The 21,903-nt window shown below is 43.5% G+C and overlaps 2 protein-coding genes across 3 annotated transcripts in view; both read left to right on the top strand.

Annotated features, from left to right (window-relative positions):
- Positions 1–8,526, top strand: LOC113013555 (bone morphogenetic protein receptor type-2-like). The gene is made up of 11 exons (XM_026154562.1): positions 1–81; positions 301–510; positions 755–913; positions 1,379–1,480; positions 2,576–2,679; positions 2,784–3,005; positions 3,884–3,998; positions 4,261–4,418; positions 4,604–4,757; positions 5,896–6,032; positions 6,114–8,526. Exons 1-11 carry the CDS (start codon positions 45–47, stop codon positions 6,228–6,230), a joined length of 1,515 nt encoding a protein of 504 aa, XP_026010347.1. The 5' UTR covers positions 1–44; the 3' UTR covers positions 6,231–8,526.
- Positions 8,519–21,903, top strand: part of LOC113013554 (NUAK family SNF1-like kinase 1) — a 22,676-nt gene continuing 9,291 nt past the window's right edge. Inside the window, exons 1-4 of one of the 2 annotated variants that reach the window (XM_026154560.1) lie at positions 8,519–9,434; positions 13,617–13,737; positions 14,661–14,812; positions 21,400–21,465. In XM_026154560.1, the coding sequence (XP_026010345.1) occupies positions 9,099–9,434; positions 13,617–13,737; positions 14,661–14,812; positions 21,400–21,465 (675 nt within the window). In that variant the 5' untranslated portion in view covers positions 8,519–9,098. Of the gene's footprint in view, positions 9,435–13,616; positions 13,738–14,660; positions 14,813–15,900; positions 16,421–21,399; positions 21,466–21,903 lie in introns of those variants that run through there. The other variant, XM_026154561.1, reaches the window with a different exon arrangement.

Raw genomic sequence — 21,903 nt, forward strand, 5'->3', positions numbered from 1 at the left:
TTCTCAGGACAGTCATTCAACTTCGCCGCTCAGGGTGAATAAACATGCTAGTAGAAAGGTGGTGGCTGATTTTGGCCTTGGGTGAGTATTTTTAAAATCATCTGCCAATCTGCTGTGTTGTTTGTTCCTTTTTCTGTGTCTGATTTTGATTAATGATGGCTGCTAATAGTTACAGGTTTTGTTGCTTGTGTTGTAAAAGGACTGTTGACTAGGCTAATTTAGACTCCTATGTTATTAATCACCGTTGTCATCTTACATTATACGGCCGACTTTCTTTTTATTCTTTTTTTTTATTCCCAGAATGTATTATGTGCATCTACAGCAAGCCCTTACAGCAGAAGAGAAGGTGTTTTTTTCAAATAACAGAAAGTACAAAGCATAACTACAGGCAGAATAAGAAATACACTGCTGCGGGCAGTGTGAGCGGGTCAGTGCAAGTTTGTGAGACCACGGACTGTTGCGTGGGCTACTACCGGATCATTAACGGCACACCAAAAGCTGACATTCTTGGTAAGAAGCCCGTATGTCTGGGCAAGTACGTGGAGTGTATAGTGGGTGATTGAAAACAACAACAACAACAACAACAACAACAACAACACATTTTTAGCACATTAGCAAAAAAAAATCTAATGATTGATAAGCTAGTTTAAAGAAAGCTCCCGCGCCAATTGTAACAGCTGAAATGTGCCACGTGCTGTGAAGTATAATGAAGTATGTAATATTGTTTGTCGTGCTCCTGATTTTTCGATTGCAGCTTGTGACAGAATTGAAAAGTCATGCCCAGATGAAACCTGCAAGGCACAAACACGCATCAACAATCAATTCTTGACGTGCATGTGCAACACAGACCTCTGCAATGGCAACATTACTTGGGGAAAAGAACAGACTTCACACCCCTACTCTTATTTTTCAGGTATGGTATTAATAAGGTTATATAACCGTGAATTACTAAATAAATGTATAATTTAAGAATAATATATCATAATACAATTAGAAGCATTTAAAAAGCCTAAAACACTTCATGTCCTTCCCGAGGCAACCCCAAAGGAATTTGTGCCCCTCGGGGAATCAAACCAAAGATCTTTTTCTTGTTAGGCTCTTGTTATGCTGAATATATATTCAGGTGGTTGACAAATTTAAGGAAAAATCAACATTAAGTGTAACATTACCAGACACCCAACACTTGGCATTGATTTGTCAGTATCTGGAACAGTTAGCCATCACCATGCCAGCAAAATGGCTCACACACCATTACAAAGATCTCTAGCTCAAATTGTTGTGTTTTTCCTTGAATTCTTCACCCATTCGCATGTGCGATAGATATGATCATTCATTCAGAATTCAACTGGCACCTAATCCTTTTTTCTCCCCTTTTTAGTCGTCTTCATGAAAAAGGCTGTGAAACCTCTGGTTGGGATTTTGCTCTTTATGTGTTTCTGGATCGTTGTTGCTCAATGGAGAAGTTGCCTAAAAAAGAAAAGTAAAGTTCTTTTTTCTTCAAAAACATTATTTATGATTTAAATACCACTTGAGTAATTCAGTTTGACCTGACTGACTCCACTGCAAAAAAAGAAAAGAAAAGAAAAGAAAAGAAAAAATAGTGAATCTTCTTTTACACCTTCAAAGTTATGCTTTAACCTCAGATTTCTCAGAGAAGTCCAGCATGCAGGGCAAAAACACTCAAATTCAGTTTGCTATTTTCCTAAAAATAACAATGTCACTTTTAATGCTTTTTTTTTTTTTAATGCTATAATTTAATTAATTATTCATTTTGGCAGTCTTAATTCCTAGGGTCAGGACTGCCAAAATGAAATAATAAAATTATCATGAAATAATTAAATGTGTCAATAATTAATTAAAATGTGAAATAAATAATTAATAATTAATTAAATATGTCCAAATATGTATTTAATTAATTAATTACATATATATATATTTGATTAATTATTGACACATTTAATTAATTATTTCATGATGTATTTATTTATTATTTAACGGTCTATTTAATTAATTCATTTTGGCAGTCCTGGCATTCCATACTTGTTGAGTCGTTCTCTGGGATGTGTAACTTGCGTGAATTTCATTAAGGGATAACATCGCATGTGATAAAAGTTGACAACAAGCTGGCCAGCTCAGAGGTTGAAGACTGTTTTGTTTAAGGTCCATTTTCTGCCTTCAGTTTTACATTTTTAGTGTTTAATATTTGCATTGCATGTTCACATCAATCAACTGTGATGAGATATTAGGTTTACCCGTCTATTTTTAGTATTAATATGGTAATAATGTGTCCATTTGTCTTTTTTAATTCCACAGAAGAATAAAGCTATTGTTTCTACATTTTCTCAACTTAAATTGAGTTCCCATGATGTCTTGGCCTTGAAATGCCTTCATTCTATGTGCTACGCTGACCTTGGTTTTTATCTGTGTTACGGTACTCCCTCTGCTACTCTTCAGTCACATTTCCATGCTCTCAGTAACTAATCAGGAAGCTTTCAAATGAATGGTGGCTTTATTGTACTACCAGATTACTTTCTATGAGTGGCAACTAAATCACTTCTTTACTATAATATTTCAGAGAAGAATCTACAGTCCCCCAGTCATTACCACATCCGACCCTCCTGTTCCTGCCAAATGACAAAAACCTCTGAGATCGACATCAGTCAGATCGAGCTACAGCAGGTATGCTCTGCTATGAAACAGGTTAATTCCACAGTAGGTAGTGTGCAAATTATCAGCAAGAAATGCATACAGGTTCTGATTCTTTACTTGTTTATGTCCTGCAGATTGTGGGCCGAGGGCATTTTGCAACTGTTTTTCAAGGGACATACCAGGGCTCTGTGGTGGCTGTCAAATTTTTACCTGCAGCCTATGAACATAATTTTAACACAGAAAAGGAGATTTATGAGCTACTGCTGTCAAAGCATACTAGCATTGTGAACTTTCTCGGTGCTGGGAGGAAACCAGATGACAAAAGCTGGTTCATCGTGCTGCAGTTTGCTGAATATGTGAGTGAAAACCTTTGCACGAAGACAACAGCTGCTCAAGGAAAAAACTGCATGGAACAGACCAGAGAAATATTTGTAAATAATACTAAGAGTCTGTTACAAGTGACAAATAGAATATATAGGTAAAAGAAAAATATTTATTCAAATTATCTAAAGTAACGTGAGTAAATGTTAAAGAAAAATGAATAAATGAACAGGCGCTAAAAATGTCAAATTATATGCCAGGTTAAGCCACTGTGTTTAAAAATATTTATTAAACCAGCTATTCTACCCACATCTCTTATTTAATCACAATGACTTCAGCTCCTTTTTGATCCCATCGGAGACTGAAGGAAACATGTCGCATTATGTGACTCATTCATCATTAAAACCATTTCTGATCAGATGTCTAGTCCGAGACAGAATTATCGTAGAGTAAGGCTAATAAAATTATTGCAAACACTAAGTGGAAACGATTGTAAAGATTTTAAGATGGGTATACTGAACAAAACCATTAATAAAGGTTTAATGGGTCAGGGGTCAGGATTGCTGCCTCACAGCAGGAAAGCTTCCTAGTTTGAACTTAGTCTTTCTGTGTGGAGCTCTCACATTCTCATAGTCAGAAGACATTCATGTCATATTAAGCTGTTATTCTAACCTGGACATAGATCGGATAATCCGGTACTGTATGGTTAAACCTTGTAGGACTTCAGTTGATCAGTAAGAGTAGAACAGCTCTACATAAAGTTTAAAACTAATGCTAATGTGTGAAACATAATTGCTTTTCTATATTTATGGTTGAATAGTTTATGTTCGATGGCTCTAAGTCTATAGCGCTTTATGTATTTGAAACCACTGTATGCTTCAAGTACGAATGACTATTATCCCTTTGATTTCAGGGATCTCTTCATTCCTTTTTGTCAAAACAAACCACGAGCTGGATGTTCTCACTGAACCTGTGCCAGTCGCTATCACAGGGACTTTCCTATCTCCACTCTGACCTTCTCAGCCATGGTACTGGCCAGAATAATATTGCAACAAATGCATGTGTGCATGGGTTGTCTGTTTGATGTGGGAAGCATAGAATGCATGTTTTTAAACTATTATCATCAAGAATAAAGATGAGTTGTTTTTATCCAAACAATGGATCTACTGCAGTGATTCATCTAATGTGGCCACAAATCTTAAATAATGATAAGCTGTTTATGTGAGGCTGTCTTGGTATGTGAGAGTAAGCTACAGGAACAAAATATTGTTTATTGGATTTTTCATACAGATTTGCACAAACCTCCTGTGGCCCACAGAGACCTCAGCAGCTCCAACGTGCTGGTGAAGGCGGATGGTACCTGTGCCCTGTGTGATTTTGGATGCTCCACCATTCTGCGTTCTTGTTCAGAGCCTTACCGCAGGCACAACCAGAATAAAAACACAAAGGTGAGACACAGGTACTACTGTTTATCCACTCAAATCCTCTTATTTAAATAACAAAACAAAACAACTTGAAGACCTAGACTTGCTGCTGTTTTTTGAAGTAATTAAAATTTCACACTAGAATTACATGAAATCAAAACATCCAATATTATTACTTATTTCTAATAGATACATTTGTATTTTTGTAGTGTATTCAACTGGGCACGCTGCACTACATGGCTCCTGAGATCCTGGAAGGCTTTGTGAACCTGAACGAAAGCATGTTTCTCATGCAGGGTGACGTTTATGCTTTGGGTCTGCTGCTGTGGGAGATCTGGATGTGCTGCTATGATTTATTTGAAGGTTAGTCATTATGAGTAGATGATATGATGTTATGATGTTCAAAAATAAGTCCAAGGCTCTTTAGAGTAGTACAGAAGGCCAAGGTAAAGTTATTCAGAGTACCTAAACGGCTTGGCAAACTGTAAAAAGGTTGCTGTATATTGTGTAGCTGTAAAGTGCAGCTTTATTTGACTAGAAATTATCTTTTTTTTTTTTTTACATGTAAGGTACGTACTACAAGAAAAAGCTTTTGTGTTTCTGTTCATGGAGTGAAACTGTGGAACAGTTTGAATATGGAATTAAAGCAACGTCCAAACAGAAAACAGTTGAAAAAGAGTTATAAAAATATGATCTTCTCGAACTATAAAGAAAGGGAAAATATTGATAATAAGTGAATGTCTCTATTTAAAAAATTTCATGATGTGATATTATAGTATATAGTATATATTATTTCAGAAATCTGTTCACTATTTTTATTACAAATTATATCAGTAAGGAAGCTGACTAAATATTAACTGATAACTTATGGCAAAGGGGTGGGATTAAATAAGTGTGTACTTCTTCCCACTCCCTTTCAACATGTAAATGAATCAGAACGGTAGCAATATTGAAATGTATTGACTTTTGTATAGTATTTTCTCTCTCTCTCTCTTATTTTCTTTACAAAGTGTACCTGTATATTGTTTACACGTTTGAAATAAATTAACAAACAAACAATAATGGTGCAGCAGTGCAAATGATAAATGTCATGTCATACACCTGCAGTGTTTCTGATGTGTTTGGAGTCAAATATGATACTTTTAATGTAGTCTGAATTTAGAAACAAAAAACTGCAGGTCATTCAGTTTTCTCTGCTTTAAGGCGAGCCTATTATTGTAATGGGTTGTCATTATCAACAGTACAATTTCAGGCTGTTGCTAGAGTGTCCAGCTTTCATTCCTCTCAGAAAATATCAATTACCACACTGGCTTTTCAGTGGGTGTGTCACTGAAAGGGGAAAACTGATCTGAATCAGAAACTGGTGAATAGTGCGCTCCAGCCGGCCTGGTTTCCCAGTTGCTTGAAATCTGATAGTTAATGCATTGGTTTCTGGGCTGACAAGTCATATTTTCAATTCACTAAGCCTAGAAAAAACTAATAGCACTGCTTCCACCTGCAGGCGGAGCTGCACCACAGCATCTTTTGCCATATGAACTAGAGCTGGGAAGCAATGTAACACTGGAGAGCCTCATGCTGTACGTGTCCTATATGGACAAAAGACCCTGTATACCTGAACACTGGGAACTGCTACCACAGGTATTCTTGCATAGGGGCTTTGTGGTACCACTTACACCTGTGGTGTCTGTAATGTGTGGACTAAATGTTTATTGTTCTCAGGGAGCTGCGCTGAGGGAGCTCCTGGAGGATTGCTGGGACAGTGATTCAGAAGCCCGACTGACAGCTCACAGTGTTGTGGAAAGAATAACCTCTCTTCAGTCTTCTTACTCTCTGTGACTTCTTTTTCTGTTGTCTTTTCAGGTAGACATGATTTTGGACTGCTTTCCTTCAGAAACCTTTTTCTGCATCAGCTGCCATAATGATCTCTTATCTGGCAGTTCTGATATAAAGTGAACTCTGATAGCATTACTCAGCAGGCTCATAGGCATTTCTGTCCCAGTTTACTCAGAGCTATACTGACAAGGAGACTGAATTTCATCTCATTAATAGTACCACTGACGCCTTACTTCAGCAGGAACTGGTTTCACTGTTTCTTTTAAAGCCCACAGGATTTGTGTTCGTGCTAATGGAAAGCCCTGTGGTATATATTACAAAAGAGAACCGACCAAAGTAGCAGCCATGCAAGTTCAAAACATCTCAGAAATGCAACAAATATCACCCAAAAAGCAAATGTTTCATACGCATAAACTCAATTTAAATTGAACCTCTCCCTAAACGGTCACTCCTAAAAAAACGAAAAAGAAAAAAGATAAGATCAGAGTGTTTCCTTTGTTTCTTACTAAATATTCCATGATCAACTGTAAGTGGGATTATTGGAAAGTGCAAGTATTTATTTCAGTTTTAAATTTCAAGCTAAATCTAATTTTTAGGTCTTCAAACAAAGAAACATGAAATTCATGTTTTATTGACATTTATTCTTCATTAACTTCAGTATCTCAATGATTGAGTGCTGTTTACTAAGTTACTGTTACTGTTGAAGTTACTAAGTAACTGTTGAATCCCAGGAGACTCCCCCAGTGCATATATCTTACACTGTGTAACTTAGCTGCCTTTAAATTAATGTGCATAATGTTACCTTTTTAATCCCATTTATCACTTATGAAAGAGAGGATAGCAACAGGGACAAACTCCAAGCGTACACCGTTTGACTGCTGTGGCTGGGCTTTGAAGGTGATGCAGAATACCAAATATAATATTCATTTAAAAATGTGTAATCAAGGAAACTTATGAATTAGAGAATTTTCATTTATTAAATTAATTATAAAGATTATTTTAAAACTGACCACTAGATGTCACTGTTCACTCACATCTATTTGTTTGCAGTGGAAACAATGGATTGTGATCTCATCACAAATCTATTCTCAACACTACAACAAGGAAAAAAGCCAGCATGTTCAACATGTGGCCACATTCTTCTGGCTTACACTTGAAATATATTTATTTAAGCATTTCGTTGTTTAAACTTTTGCATTCAACTGAAATGTTGTTTTCATGCAAAAATGTCACTGATGTTTCAGAGATGCATGCTCATGCCTCAGCAGCATGTCTTTTGATCTCCAACCTTCAACCACAAGTTTAAAACTGTTTCTTTGGCATTGCCTTATTGTATGCTGCATGCACTGAATTCCAGTATGTAACTGTCATTACAAATGTTGCTGTGATTAAGTCAAAAGTTTGCACAAAGCTCCAAAAATATGACTTTATATGTCATCAAATTTTAACAACAGTAGAGAAACAAATGAGAAAGAAGTATTTGAACCAGTATAATATGCTTGTGGTGGGTAACCCAACGAAGGAGTCAGTCGAGGATGAATAAGTTTAACAATTTCCAAAAATCCACAAAGAACAGTAAACCTCATTTTAACCCTTGTCCTACTTTTAAGCCCACTTTCTGTTAGTGTTCTTTTGATGTTACCAACCACAAAAGCCAGAGACGTCATGTACTGCAGTCTAATGGTCTTGCAGATATTCTGGGTGATTTAGTCATGCACGGAAACATCTACTAGAGAGCTCACAGTTATGCTGGTGTCCTGCCTGATGCGGTTTCATTAGAACTAACAAAAGCGTTTCTTTTAATAAAGCAGCAGAGCCACTGTGGTATTTTAAAATGCTATATCTTCAGTTTCAAACACATTGCTTTCCTCAAAATATCTTGTAGCTGTGAACTCCTCGTCCAGCATATGATAAAGCTCAGTCCTTTCAGCTGAAACTGCTACTGACACTAATGATTATTTGGAATAACTTGTAGTTTCCACTTTTTTAAACTCACCTTGTATCACATAAGCTGGAGTGGGACCTGCTGCTGCTGCTGCTTCACTCTTTCTGGCTGCGTTTTAAATTAAGGGCCACACATTACCTGGTGTTAAGTTCTGCTAGGGAAATTTGGCAGATATAGTGCAGATACTGGTTTAACAACTGCTGACAGCTAAACCATCCTTAACTTGTTAGTTGTACTCTGCACACAACACAGCCACAGAGCATGTATCTCTCACTGTCCTTTGCTTCTGCTGTCTTATTTCATGACGTTTAACCGAGGTTACTTTATCTATAACAGTTTTTTTTGTTTCTTTGTTTTACTGTTTAAAATGTACGTTTTAAATAAAAGAATAAAATCCCTTTTCTTTGACTGCAAAGTCTCTGCCAACTTCCTCAGAGTCTTCGAAGCTCGCCGCATGGCACAGCATCACCACAAATGTCTGATTGAAGTGATGGATTTAGGGTAAATCTGACCCGCAGGACATTCCCCGCATGCCTTCTTCCCCCGTGTTTCTGCCGCTGGGTAGGTCAAGTATTCGCTGGAAAAACCCAAATTAATCCCAAACGAGTGTGACGCTCGGGGATGTTGCCTTGTGGAGGCTCCACCCCTCGCCTCGGAGCGTGTGGTTCCCGTCGCTCCTGTTGCTGTGTTCCTGAGACTGAGAGTGGTAGTAGAAAACAACAGCTGGGCCGATAGATCAGACGGCTTTGGGGCATTTCTTAATTTTCAGACCATTACAGAAGCCTCCTTTAAACGTGTGAGACTCTATATGGACAACCCGATCATTAAAAAGAGCTCCAGCTGCTTTTTATCAAAACTCAAATTGATTTGGGGATCCGGTCCCGAGGAAAGCTGCTCCTGACAGGTGCGCAAAGTGCGCAGAGAGGATGGGCAGACGTGAGGCGGACAGCAGAGACGCAATGAACACTAGCGGACGCTCCGAGCTGGGCTGCCTGCAGGACGCGGCGTCCAGCAGCCAGCATGGCGGCGAGCAGTCACCGAGAATGGACAGCCGCCGTGCCTGCAACGCGGAGAAGCGACAGAGAAACATGAAAGTAGGCGTGGAGGCGCTGGGCCAGGCATCCACAGCCACAGCGTCCATTGAAGTAAAAAAGCATCAGCACAAGCACAATTTAAAGCACCGTTATGAGGTGATGGAGACGCTGGGGAAAGGCACCTACGGCAAAGTGAAGAAAGCGGTGGAGAGAGCGAGCCTGAAGACGGTAAGATGGTCACCATAACCCATCATATTATACTGCCTCAAGCTTTTCGGAGCTGTGTGGCTGAAGGACTCGTTATTTCCTAAACAAAGGGCGAAATGTGGTGAAAGGAAACGATAAATTATCAGTTTCTGAAATTGATCTGACCTCCTAACCTCGTCTGCTGACCCTGTAAAAAGCCTATAAAAAGTGTAATGTGATTCCCATGCTTTTACTTTTCGCCTGTGTCTTCATGCGTCTGTGCTTGCGTGCTGCACTTGCCACAGTGTTGCTCAGTGGTAATTAAATATTAATTTGAAGGTGGAAAGAACTTCGTGGGGGGCGCTCTGCGTGTGGTAGGATATGCGTTGATCCTGAACCCATTTCTTGTGCTGCCAGCTTGAGATGCCTTTGGTCTGACTCACTCAGCAATTGAAAAAGGGGATAAAATCACTACAATAGGTCTGCTCCAACTAGAGTCTGACCCCTAAAAACCCAGACTTAAGCACACACACAGAGAGAGCAAGACATAATACCATAACAAGTTTCTATTTAACTTCACAATCTGAATATCTAGGTTAAAACAGAATGTGGTGCCAGATTAGTTTGAATAATCGTGGGTTTATGTCTGGTCAGACCTTAATCCCTCCCTCTGTGCTGTGATCTGAGAGGACGGGGCCTCATCAGTTTCCTTTCTGGTTTATTTTAGTAAATAAACACAGTTCCATAATCTGATTGCGACAAAAAAGATGATCCTGATTAGAGTGAGTTTCTCACAATTTGTCTGGCTCCTTCAACTGTGATTGCCAGATCTCCTCACTGATAGTAACCCCCGCCAGGTGTGGAGACGTCGTAGCCCTCACCAACTAGAAAATGTCTCAGTATATCAGAGACTGCCTACCCCCCTTCCCTCAACCCCCACCAGTTTGCTTACAGAGCAAATCATTCTCAGCCCTCTATTGTACACCTATGACTGCACACCAACCCAGCCAACTAATGACATCGACACGTATGCCAATGATGTCCTGACGGTGCTCAGAAAATAACCTGAAGCTTAACTCCCTTAAAACAAAAGAACTCATAATGGACTTCATGAGGCAAAGCTAGGTCTACTCCCCACTCATTATAAATTAAGAATGGGTGGAATCTGTAGAATCACCCACATCTCCATGGATCTCACCTGGAGCCACAACACCCTGGTAAAGAAAGCCCAACAGCAGCTTCATTTCCTCTGTGTCCTGAGGAAGAATAACCTGGACCAGAAGTGGCCTTCTACAGCTCCTCATTGGAGAGTGTGCTCTTCTACTTCCTGGGTGTTTGCTACGCAGGGGCCACAACAGAGAACACGAAGCCTGTGCAGAGCGTAATTAACATCACCTAAAACATCAGTCACTGCCCTCTACCACCCTTGGAAGCCATCGCCAGATCCTCCTATCTCAGGAAAACCAGGGCCATCACAGGCGACCCTTTGCACCGCGCCCACCACCTGTATGACCTGCTGCCTTCTGGTTGGCGCCTCAGGTCAATCAGGTCCCACACCTTCAGACTCAAAAACACCTTCTTCCCCTGGGACATTCAGACTGTCAAAAAACACTTTCTCCCCACACCCCACCCCTGCCCAATCACCTCACTAATCTGAGCCATGGCCTGAGTTACCCTCATCACTCATGCCACTCACACACGGACTCTATTCATACCAGGTCATTTCTTTGCACGACTTTCAAGCACTTTGCAACTTGTTTTCTGTTGTGTACAATTCAATTCTATTCTATATCTTAACATGTAGTGAAGCATGTATAAGAGACTGCTGGTAGGATACAGAGAGATGAACAAGGCCGTGTGTGTGTGTGTGTGTGTGTGTGTGTGTGTGTGTGTGTGTGTGTGTGCGTGCGTGCAGGGTGAGTGGGTTTGGTAGGACAAGGGGGAAAAGCTGAATTCCTTGAGCCATTAGCAGGCACATACCAAGGATTCTTTGAAACAAAACAGGCATTATTTTTGGAAACAAGGCTAGCGGGCTGTTTTGTGAGCTTGGGGAGATGGGAGAGGAAAGCAGGAAGAAGAGCAGGAAGAGAAGGCACTATGAGTGATTTTATATTAAGGAGCTCACTTGAGACTTGTTCCTGTAAAGTGTCTAAGTGGTTTTCCTGTGACGCTGCAAGAAAGGAATGTAAGTCATCCTCATGAATGCACAGGGTAAAGCAAAAGGAAAGATGAATAACCAGCCTTGGTTATGCAAGCTAAGTATTCTGTGGTCACTTACCCTGGTTTGGAGCCTCACTTGTTTTTAAAGCTTAAATATCGTAGGCAAGAAAGAAAAAAAAAAAGGAATTGAAGCAATCAGATAATGCCATCAGAAAAAAATTCTTGTTTCCTTTCTTGCATTTAATGTATATGTCTTTGCCCAGTTTCCCATCAGTTCTGCAATTCCTGGTTAAGGAAAGGGACGGCTTAAGGCTGTGTGTAGATGATTGGAGGTCAAGGGTCACTCTGGCAGGAAGCCTGTATAATTCTGCCGCTAAATTGTTCACAGATGCAGCAGGGACCTTTAGTGATGCTCAGGCTCCTGGGATACATTTGTGTGTTTGTGAGAATAGCAGGGTAGGAAGGAAGTTGGTGCACACCCCAACCCCCATGATGACTTCATACAGACAAACACACCTGCAATAAGTCAAGACTGGAGTCAGCAGGAAAACAAGAAGGGGATGGGAAAGCTAGTACATCCCTTTGCACATCTAAAATTGCCATGCCATCATAATATAGGCCGTGATGATGTCAGAGAACGCCTGAATGACTCCCACATGCTGCGTTGTGTTTCCTACACATTGTTGCAGTTTGCATGGTTGCAGTTTTTAGAGGAAACGATGAGATGTTGTTGGTGAGAAGGATACTTTAGAGGTCATATCTCTGCGTGATGCATCTGCAGGATATTTGCAGGCATAAGGGTGAGATCACACAAACAACCACAGCTTCCTCTACTCACACATGGCCCCTTGAAATCAGTCAGATAAAATGCTCACTTTGCCCTGAACCATACCCAGAGGGTCTGTATTCCCTGTGTCATGTGTCACTTCAAAGTCTTGGTAGTAAATTAGAGCTGAGACGGCAGTAGAATTTTTTGACTCCCAGTCTATATCTTGATGTGTCTAATCCATAACTTTTATCTGTTATATTGCACTAAATCATCCCAGTAACTGATTTTACAGTCTCCCCTTCTCTTCCTCACATTGCTTTAAGTATTTGGGTCATAAATGGCTCTTTAGTGAGCATCAGAATCTGCCTCCCCAACTTTTTAATATCTGCCCTTCAGCTGATGACCTCATAAATCAGAAGGTCACTTCAGTCTCAGGGGTTCCCTGGATGGTGTTCGTGTTGTGTTGCATAACTATCATGGTTGATGGAGCGTGCGAACTGTGTCTCTTCCAGTTTTTCGGAGACATTTTTTTTCCCCCCGCCAGCTGAGAAAACTCGAGTTTTGACCTGTGGGAGCTCACCCACAGGGACATGCAAAATTATACAGCGCATGTTTCGTCCCATGTTTAAATATCAGCCTCACAAATTAGTCCCATGGCTTCAGCTACTTGTTATATTCCACGTCTCTGTTGTCCTTTGTGTATTTTAGGCACACTCCGATGCCTCGTTGTCTGCCTGCATGCACTTGTCTCGTCTTTGTAAAGTGTTGATTATGTGACACTTATTCTATCCAACCAGTTTTATAGGTTTGTTTTAGGATGCATGTTTTTATTGCGGGCCTGCGTGTGTGTGTTCAGAAGCTTCGGGTTGCACTGGTGTATGGGATTAAAGAAGCAGAGTGTGAACACTGCAGCTGTCAACCTTCTGCCTCTGAACATCTCACATCACGAGATCTGCTCTCACCATGCAGCCTTTAAACCCACATAATCATGTCTAATACCCAGAGATTTTATTAGTGTATGAGCGTGTGTGTTTTTAAGCATCAACAGTATGTACAGTATGCCTTTGTTTCCATGTTTGGCTGTGCAGATGATGCATGAACTGTTTATTTATTTGTTGCTTTGATGGAGGTAAAGCAGAAAATGGTTAAATTTGTGTGTTTTCTGAGGAATTTATGGAAATTAAATCTACTGGCTCAAGTTTTATTACTCAGTCACTAGATTTAACACATGGTGTATGAAATTTGGACACAACCTTTTTTGTATAACATCCTCTAAACTTTGTCTTCCTTCCAAGGTGGCGATCAAGTCAATCCGCAAGGAGCGCATCACCGACAACCTGGACAGAATTCACATCCAGAGAGAGATTGAGATCACATCTTCACTCAGTCACCCCAACATCATACGCTTCCATGAGGGTAAGATGACACTGACACACCTTCCCACGTAATCAGACAATTTCATAGTTTGGTATCCAGCTAGCGTTTAGGCAGTCAATATTTTAAAGAACGTTAGTTGAAAGATATTAAGTTCCACAACACACACAGCAGCATTTACAGCAGTGTTGTTTAACAATGCCAGGGGCTAAGGGATAACGCTGGTAATGCTCACAAATCCTATTTGAAGCCCAAAACCAACAATGACACGACCCAACTAAGTATTTCCTATTTGTACAAAGAATCGTACACATGTCTTCTTACTCCGTTCCATAAACTTGCATTGTTGTTAAATACTTAACTTAAAATCATATCACTGATGCACTAATTTGGGAAAAATATCCCAAAACTACTACAAATACCACTCTGGGTCAATTCAGGCTAAACCACCAAAATACTCACTGCAGCAAGAAGGAATCTCCCCAAAAATGATTTGCTAAAAGCTACAGCACCCAGAAATGAAACAATATGATGGAAAAGAATTGTAAAACTTCTAAAACAGCCTTGAGAGATGGTCTTTGGTATCTTGTTTCATCATCTTGTAGTGTTACTTAACAATAAAAACAGAAGATTTTTACCCTTATTCACTAAAGGTCTCCCATTTATTGTTGGATGGGTATTGTTGTTCAATAGAACAAATGAGGAGGATGTTATAGTCATCAATAAGATAAAAAATTCCAGTTAGCCCCACACCTGTCACTATACTTAAGTATATCATTTCGATTGGTAGCCATTCATCAGGTGAGACTCTTTTAAAGTTGTACAAATGACAGAAACTGCAGATATTTCTGTTTCTATGAAGATTTATTGAAATCAATAAGCATTTGCATACATGGATTACACAGGAGTTGAAAACCTACACAGCCAAAACAGCATTAAAGGTTTCTGTTTTCCTGTGTTGACAGTGTTTGAGAGCCGGGATAAGATTGTGATTGTGATGGAGTACGCCAGCAGAGGAGAGCTGTATGATTACATACAGGAGAGGAGGCGACTGCCAGAAACAGAAGCCCGCAGCATCTTCAGACAGATTACATCTGCTGTCCACTACTGCCATAAGGTTTATACACACCAAACAACCTACCCACATGTGTTCTGCAGGTGCCCAACAGGAATACATTACAAGTTAGCAAATTGCACACAGGCACGTGTGCACACATGCAAATACTGTACCGCTTAAACCAATAAATCCTAATCCTATTACTGCAGAAAAACTTGACTTGAGTTTTCAGATCTCTTTGGGTTAAGAGCGCATTATAAGGCTCGATTGTTCTTTACAGTCACACACTGACACATTTAACAAACGCTAAATGAGCCTCCTTCAACATTATTGTAAGCCTTGGCATAGAAACAAACACTTCTTTGTTTCTCTGATTTATTGTTGTGTACATAAAATCAGGCCAGAAAGCAGGAATTATCGAGGACTTATAGGGCTTTGGAGTTGACGTCACGCCGCAATTGTCATGGTCCTGGGCCATGTTGGCCCAGTGTTCTTAGTTTCCTTGTATGTTTGTATTTTGTTCCTTGCTTAGGCCATGTTTTCTGAGTTGCCCTGTTGTGTTGTTCCCTAAGTGTTCTCCCTTCATGGCTCTTACCCCCTGTGTGCCCCTCTGTGTATCTGTGAGCCCTCGTCTCTCCTTATGTTTTATTCCATGCTTCCCCTGCCCATTATGTCTAAGTTCTCCCCGTGCTCTCTCTTCCCCCTGTGTGCCCTCTATGTATTTATGAGCCCTCGTCCCCTTTCGTGTTTATTCCGTGTCTCCCCTGCCTGTTACGTTGGTGTTCTACTCGTGCTCTCTCTCCTCCTGTCTGAACCTCTGTACTTCCTGTTTCACCTCTCCCGTCAGTGTTCAGTTCACCCCGCCCTGTCTCGTTATGATTTTCAGTGTCACCTGTGTTCCCCGTGTGTTCCCACTTCCCTCGTTAACCCTCTGTGTATTTCTGTCTGCGTCTCCCTCTGTTCAGCGTGACGTCGTCCCTCATGCTGCGTGGATTTCCCTGTGTCTCTCCCTCCGAGTGTTAGTTTACTTTTCCGAGTTTAGTTTTGTATTTCCTATGTTCTGCCTCTTCAGCAATAAAGCTGCCTTTTGAGTTCATCCCCGTTTGTGTGAGTTTTGCATTTTGGGTCCTCCTCCTGCCTGCCACACAGCCGAGCCTTGACAGTACGACGTCACCAGACATGGACCCAGCAGGCTCCTCCCGGGAAAGCGATTTGGCCCGCATCTTCGGCCTGTGGGAGCGAGTTTCCCACGCCTCGGACATTAAAGCCGTGTCCATTGGGATAAACGCCATCGAGGCTATTCTCAAAGGGAATCCCCATCTCCACGAGCTCTCAGGATTTTCGGGCCTACTGTCCAATCTGCAGAAAGCCAAGGAGACAGTACAAATTCGCGAGCTCGTCATACCGCAACAGCGACCGCCACAATCGGGAAACGTTTCCACGCTGCTGCCACTGGACTCCTCTCCATCCACCCTCCACTCTGACTGTCACTCACCCGCTGCTTTTCTCGCAGCAATGTGGTCGGAGGATGAGGAGCCGGCCGCGATCTCTCCGTCGTTGCCGGTTTCCTCCATCACCGCACCTCCGGCTTCCCGAAGAAAACGGCATTCACGCCGCCGACGCGCCACCCCACAGCCGGACATTCGGCCTTCTAATTCACCTGCTGTGGTGAGTGAGAACTCTGTGTCTTTTCCAGACATTATGACTGTTCATTCAGGGGCTGTGTTTTGTGTGGCGGAAGTCAATGCGAGCTGCTTATCGCCTGCGCAGCCCTTCACAGCTCAGTTAGCTCCCTCGCAGCCCTTCACAGCTCCGTTAGCTCCCTCGCAGCCCTTCACAGCTCCGTTAGCTCCCTCGCCGCCCTTCACAGCTCCGTTAGCTCCCTCGCCGCCCTTCACAGCTCCGTTAGCTCCCTCGCCGCCCTTCACAGCTCAGTTAGCTCCCTCGCCGCCACCCTCAGTTCAGTTAGCTCCCTCGCCGCCACCCTCAGTTCAGTTAGCTCCCTCGCCGCCACCCTCAGTTCAGTTAGCTCCCTCGCAGCCACCCTCAGTTCAGTCTCCTGTGTCCCCGCTAGCTCAGCCATTAACTCCACCACAAGCTCCATTTTCACCTCTACCATCGCTTCAGTCATCAGTTCGGTCTGCCACTCAGTCGCCCTTAGCTCCATCATCCACACTACCACCTGTTTCTCTTCCACCACAACCGTCACTACACCCAGCCACTCAGGCTGCTACTCAGTCAGTCATTCAACCCATAGCCCTGCCGTTACCATACCCTGTAGCTGAGCCACTAGCCGTCCGACCCACAGCCACTTCAGCCACTCCTTCACCCGTTACCCCTCCACTACAACCATCACTGCAGTCTCCAGTGTCCCCAGTGCAGTCTCCAGTGTCCCCAGTGCAGTCTCCAGTGTCCCCAGTGCAGCATCCCTTAGCACAGTCATCCACTCAATCACCAGCTCCACTTTCCCCTCAACTATCACTACCACCTCTAGCTCAATCTCCTGTGCACTCACCTCTGGTTCATTCTCCTGTGAAGTCATCTACCCCACTGCCTACTCCACTCTCACCACCTCCGTTACAACAGACATCAGTTCAGTCCCCTGTGCCAGTGCAGACGCCCTCAGTTCAGTCCCCCGTGCAGTTATCTACTTCACCACCATCAGTAGCTCAGCTCCCACTCTCATCCGCCTCTCCAGTAGCTCAGCTCGCACCTGAACCATTGGCCCAGTCCCCGATAGCAATACGGTCTTCTGTTCGGCTTAACATTCAGCCAGGGGTCCCAAACCTCTCTGGCTCTACATCAGCTCCTGCTGGAAGCTCGGATGAGCTCATCCAGGACTCCGTGGCTCCCACGCCGCCATCCACCTCGTCCGCTGGGGGTTCCAGTGAGCCCGGCCAGCACCTCCTCGTCTCCGCTGGAGGGTCCGAGGGGCCCGTTCAGCCTCCTGTCTCCGCTGGAGGGTCCGAGGGGCCCGTTCAGCCTCCTGTCTCCGCTGGAGGGTCCGAGGGGCCCGTTCAGCCTCCTGTCTCCGCTGGGGGGTCCGAGGGGCCCGTTCAGCCTCCTGTCTCCGCTGGAGGGTCCGAGGGGCCCGTCCAGCCTCACGCCGCATCAGCTGGAGGGCCCGAGGAGCCTGTCCAGCCGCCATCTGCGACCGCTTCGTCATCGCCTGGGCCAGCCTCTGCCTCTGCAGCTCCGCCTGGTCCGGCCTCAGAGTCTTCGTCCTCGTCTGGCCCGGCCTCAGAGTCTTCGTCCTCGTCTGGCCCGGCCTCAGAGTCTTCGTCTGCTGCAGCCTCCTCAGAGCCTTCGTCTGCTGCAGCCTCCTCAGAGCCTTCGTCTGCTGCAGCCTCAGCCTGTGCTTCGCCTGGTCCCGCCTTGACTGGTCCTGTGCCCACCGGGCCTCGGCCAGTACGCCTGACACTGGAGAGCCGCCGCCGCTGCCTTCCGCGCGGCCGGCCCCCTGAACTGCACCGTCATCGCCTGAGTGGCCGCCGTCGCCTTCCGCACGGCCGGCCCCCGGACCGCCTTCGCCTGGGTGGCCGCCGTCGCCTTCCGCACGGCCGGCCCCCGGACCGCCTTCGCCTGGGTGGCCGCCGTCGCCTTCCGCACGGCCGGCCCCCGGACCCTCTTCTCCTGGGTGGCCGCCGTCGCCTTCCGCACGGTCGGCCTCCTGAACTGCTCCGTCGTCTCCTTCACCGCCGCCGTCGCCTTGCGCACGGCCGGCCTCCTGAACTGTTTCCACGTCGCCGCCGTTGCCTTGCGCACGGCCGGCCTCCTGAACTGTTTCCACGTCTCCGCCGTTGCCTTCCGCGCGGTCGGCCTCCTGAACTGTTTCCACGTCTCCGCCGTTGCCTTCCGCATGGTCGGCCCCCTGAACTGCTCTGTGTTTGGGTTATTTTCTTGGGCTCCGGTGTTTGCTGTGCTCTTCTTTTGTTTTCTGTTCCGGGCCCTCCGTCCTGGGCCCCCGCCGCCCACCCTGGGTTGTTTTCTGTTTGGTTTTGTTTTTCTGTGTTTGGGCTGTCTGGAGCCAGCCCTTGAGGGGGGGGGTACTGTCATGGTCCTGGGCCATGTTGGCCCAGTGTTCTTAGTTTCCTTGTATGTTTGTATTTTGTTCCTTGCTTAGGCCATGTTTTCTGAGTTGCCCTGTTGTGTTGTTCCCTAAGTGTTCTCCCTTCATGGCTCTTACCCCCTGTGTGCCCCTCTGTGTATCTGTGAGCCCTCGTCTCTCCTTATGTTTTATTCCATGCTTCCCCTGCCCATTATGTCTAAGTTCTCCCCGTGCTCTCTCTTCCCCCTGTGTGCCCTCTATGTATTTATGAGCCCTCGTCCCCTTTCGTGTTTATTCCGTGTCTCCCCTGCCTGTTACGTTGGTGTTCTACTCGTGCTCTCTCTCCTCCTGTCTGAACCTCTGTACTTCCTGTTTCACCTCTCCCGTCAGTGTTCAGTTCACCCCGCCCTGTCTCGTTATGATTATCAGTGTCACCTGTGTTCCCCGTGTGTTCCCACTTCCCTCGTTAAACCTCTGTGTATTTCTGTCTGCGTCTCCCTCTGTTCAGCGTGACGTCGTCCCTCATGCTGCGTGGATTTCCCTGTGTCTCTCCCTCCGAGTGTTAGTTTACTTTTCCCAGTTTAGTTTTGTATTTCCTATGTTCTGCCTCTTCAGCAATAAAGCTGCCTTTTGAGTTCATCCCCGTTTGTGTGAGTTTTGCATTTTGGGTCCTCCTCCTGCCTGCCACACAGCCGAGCCTTGACAGCAATGCATTGTGGGAGCGCAGCTCCATTTTCGGGGTCTACGAATCAAAACAAACACACTGTGTTGGAACGACGACGACAAGAAACATGCTTAAAAGCAGCTCAAAAGAAAACGGACGGTATAGAGACCAATTGCGTCCAGAGGCGAAGCAGCGGTACTTGAAAAAAAATAGAGTGCATCGCAAATCTGGACCCATTTGAAATACGGCAGTGGAGTAAAGACCCAGACGACTTACCGCCACTGTCCTACCCCGATATCTTCACGTATCTTGTTTGTGGAGTAAGCGCTTACACAGCGAACCAGTTTCGTAATTACAAGTCACTGGAGGCACACATCCAATTTACAAATGGCTGGGTGCAAGATTTGGCTATTTTCAAGCCGCCAAACTCTGAGTACGTCGTCAAAGTAAGTCAGCTGGAGTGCACCGAGTGAAATAGCCATTTTCCACCCCCCACCATAATTAATGTTACACATTTATCATTTAACTGCTAAAATATCGTTATCATATTATATGCCCATAATTGTAAAGTACATGCAAGTTAACACATTGATAATTGGGTAAATTATTAACGCCAATTTGTGTCCTTCCTGTCTCATTTCATTTATTGTCTTTACATCAACCAATCAAGTCACTCCATTCTATGTTTGATCGCAATTTCTATAACTTCTGAGACCACCAACGATGATATTATTCAGCTATAAAGTGTGATGTGAACATATTTAGAACTTACCGGAATGAAAATGTCTTGAGCACACCAACTGATATCTGGAGACGTAACAGAACTTGATATCAGCTCGTCTCACGGCTGCTATCCAGGCTAGACGCCTTCGTTTGGTAATATCTGATACATGAGCTCCTTCATGTTGCTTCCAGGTTGGGAAAGCATAAAAAGACAATCCAAACTTATTCCCGTGCCGGTCGTAAGATCGAACATTGCAGCCGACCGCACAGCAAGTACGAACCATGGCTATGCTTTCGCTCCTTACTTAGACCCCCAAAATGGCGGATCGGGCCAAAATCCTTTCCACGCCCACCCCCGTGACATCACGCTCCAAACCCCTATTAAGTCCTGTTTAAACAGAAGTGCATTACAGTGGAACTTAGGATATCTGCCTGACTGTCAGCTGAGCTGGACATGGGGAAAAAAAGGCAGTTGTTTTGCTTTTCTTATTTTGGCAGTTTGGACTCTGTGTGAATCTGCTCACGTTAAACTTATCATTCAGCTTCTGCGTCTCTGTGGTGTGCAGGGTGATGGAATTTGGGCTCCTCGTGCCCTTGAATATTGTCCCAAAATAGACATGAATGTTCCAGCGTGAATGAATTATTGAATGTGCCTCAGAGGTATGCGGTGCACATGGAAAGACGAGCAAGACTTCACGAGAAAAATGGAAATAATCGAGGGCCATTCACTGCTCCGTTCACAGGCATTTTAAACGATAGTAAAATGCCTGTAAACGACCTGATAAACCACATCTAACCATACGTGTGTCTGCCGTGCTTGCACACATACACACATAGTGCAGTTACATGTAGCACACAAAGCACTGTCTGAGGTCATTGGCCATTTCCTTCACATAAGAAGAGAATTTAATAAATGAAATAAAGTTTGTTTAAGACGAACTGACAGGAATGTTTAAAGTGTCACATGATTTCCTGGGTGACCACACCTAATGAGGTACTACATATGCAATTTATTTTGCTACAAATAGTGTAGATTTTGAGTCATCTGCCTTTTCCTTGCACACTTGTGCTTAATGCCAGTCGGCGACTCAAACCGTCATCCGATGAAAAAACAGAGCACCTTCTCATGCTTGAGAATAATTAAACAGTCTGATGATCTTCCTTCAGACTCTCCAAGAGCAGGACCTCAAGTGTGTTTCTCCTGTCTTGCAGAACGGGGTTGTGCATCGAGACCTCAAGCTGGAGAACATTCTTTTGGACCAAGATTTGAATGTAAAGGTAGGATCCTAAGAAAATATTGTGCACTAACTGAGCCATCTTGCCACATTTCCTTAGCATTTAATGAGATAAGATAAGATAGAACTTTATTAATCCCTCGGGTGGGTTCCTCTGGGAAATTCTGTTTCCAAAAGCACAGCACCGACAGAAGTTACAGTTACAGAATGTTTTATATATATATATATATATATATATATATATATATATATATATATATATACACACATATATACACATATATATACACATATATATATATATATATATATATATATATATATATATATACACATATATATATATATATATATATATATATATATATATATATATATATACACACATATATATATATACACACACATATATATATATATATACACATGGTTCACGCCTACTGGCTGAAGAAGCTGACTGCACTCCACGAGCGTCTGGCAG

This window comes from Astatotilapia calliptera, chromosome 20 (genome assembly GCF_900246225.1).
Source record: "Astatotilapia calliptera chromosome 20, fAstCal1.2, whole genome shotgun sequence".
Taxonomy (NCBI): domain Eukaryota; kingdom Metazoa; phylum Chordata; class Actinopteri; order Cichliformes; family Cichlidae; genus Astatotilapia; species Astatotilapia calliptera.

Excerpts from the sequence above, each read along its gene's own strand:
- LOC113013555 (XM_026154562.1), top strand. The coding sequence starts at position 45 with ATGCTAGTAGAAAGGTGGTGGCTGATTTTGGCCTTGG. Across the intron at positions 1,481-2,575 it reads AAGTTGCCTAAAAAAGAAAA|AGAAGAATCTACAGTCCCCC; the intron begins GTAAAGTTCTTT and ends ATAATATTTCAG. Across the intron at positions 6,033-6,113 it reads ACTGGGAACTGCTACCACAG|GGAGCTGCGCTGAGGGAGCT; the intron begins GTATTCTTGCAT and ends TATTGTTCTCAG.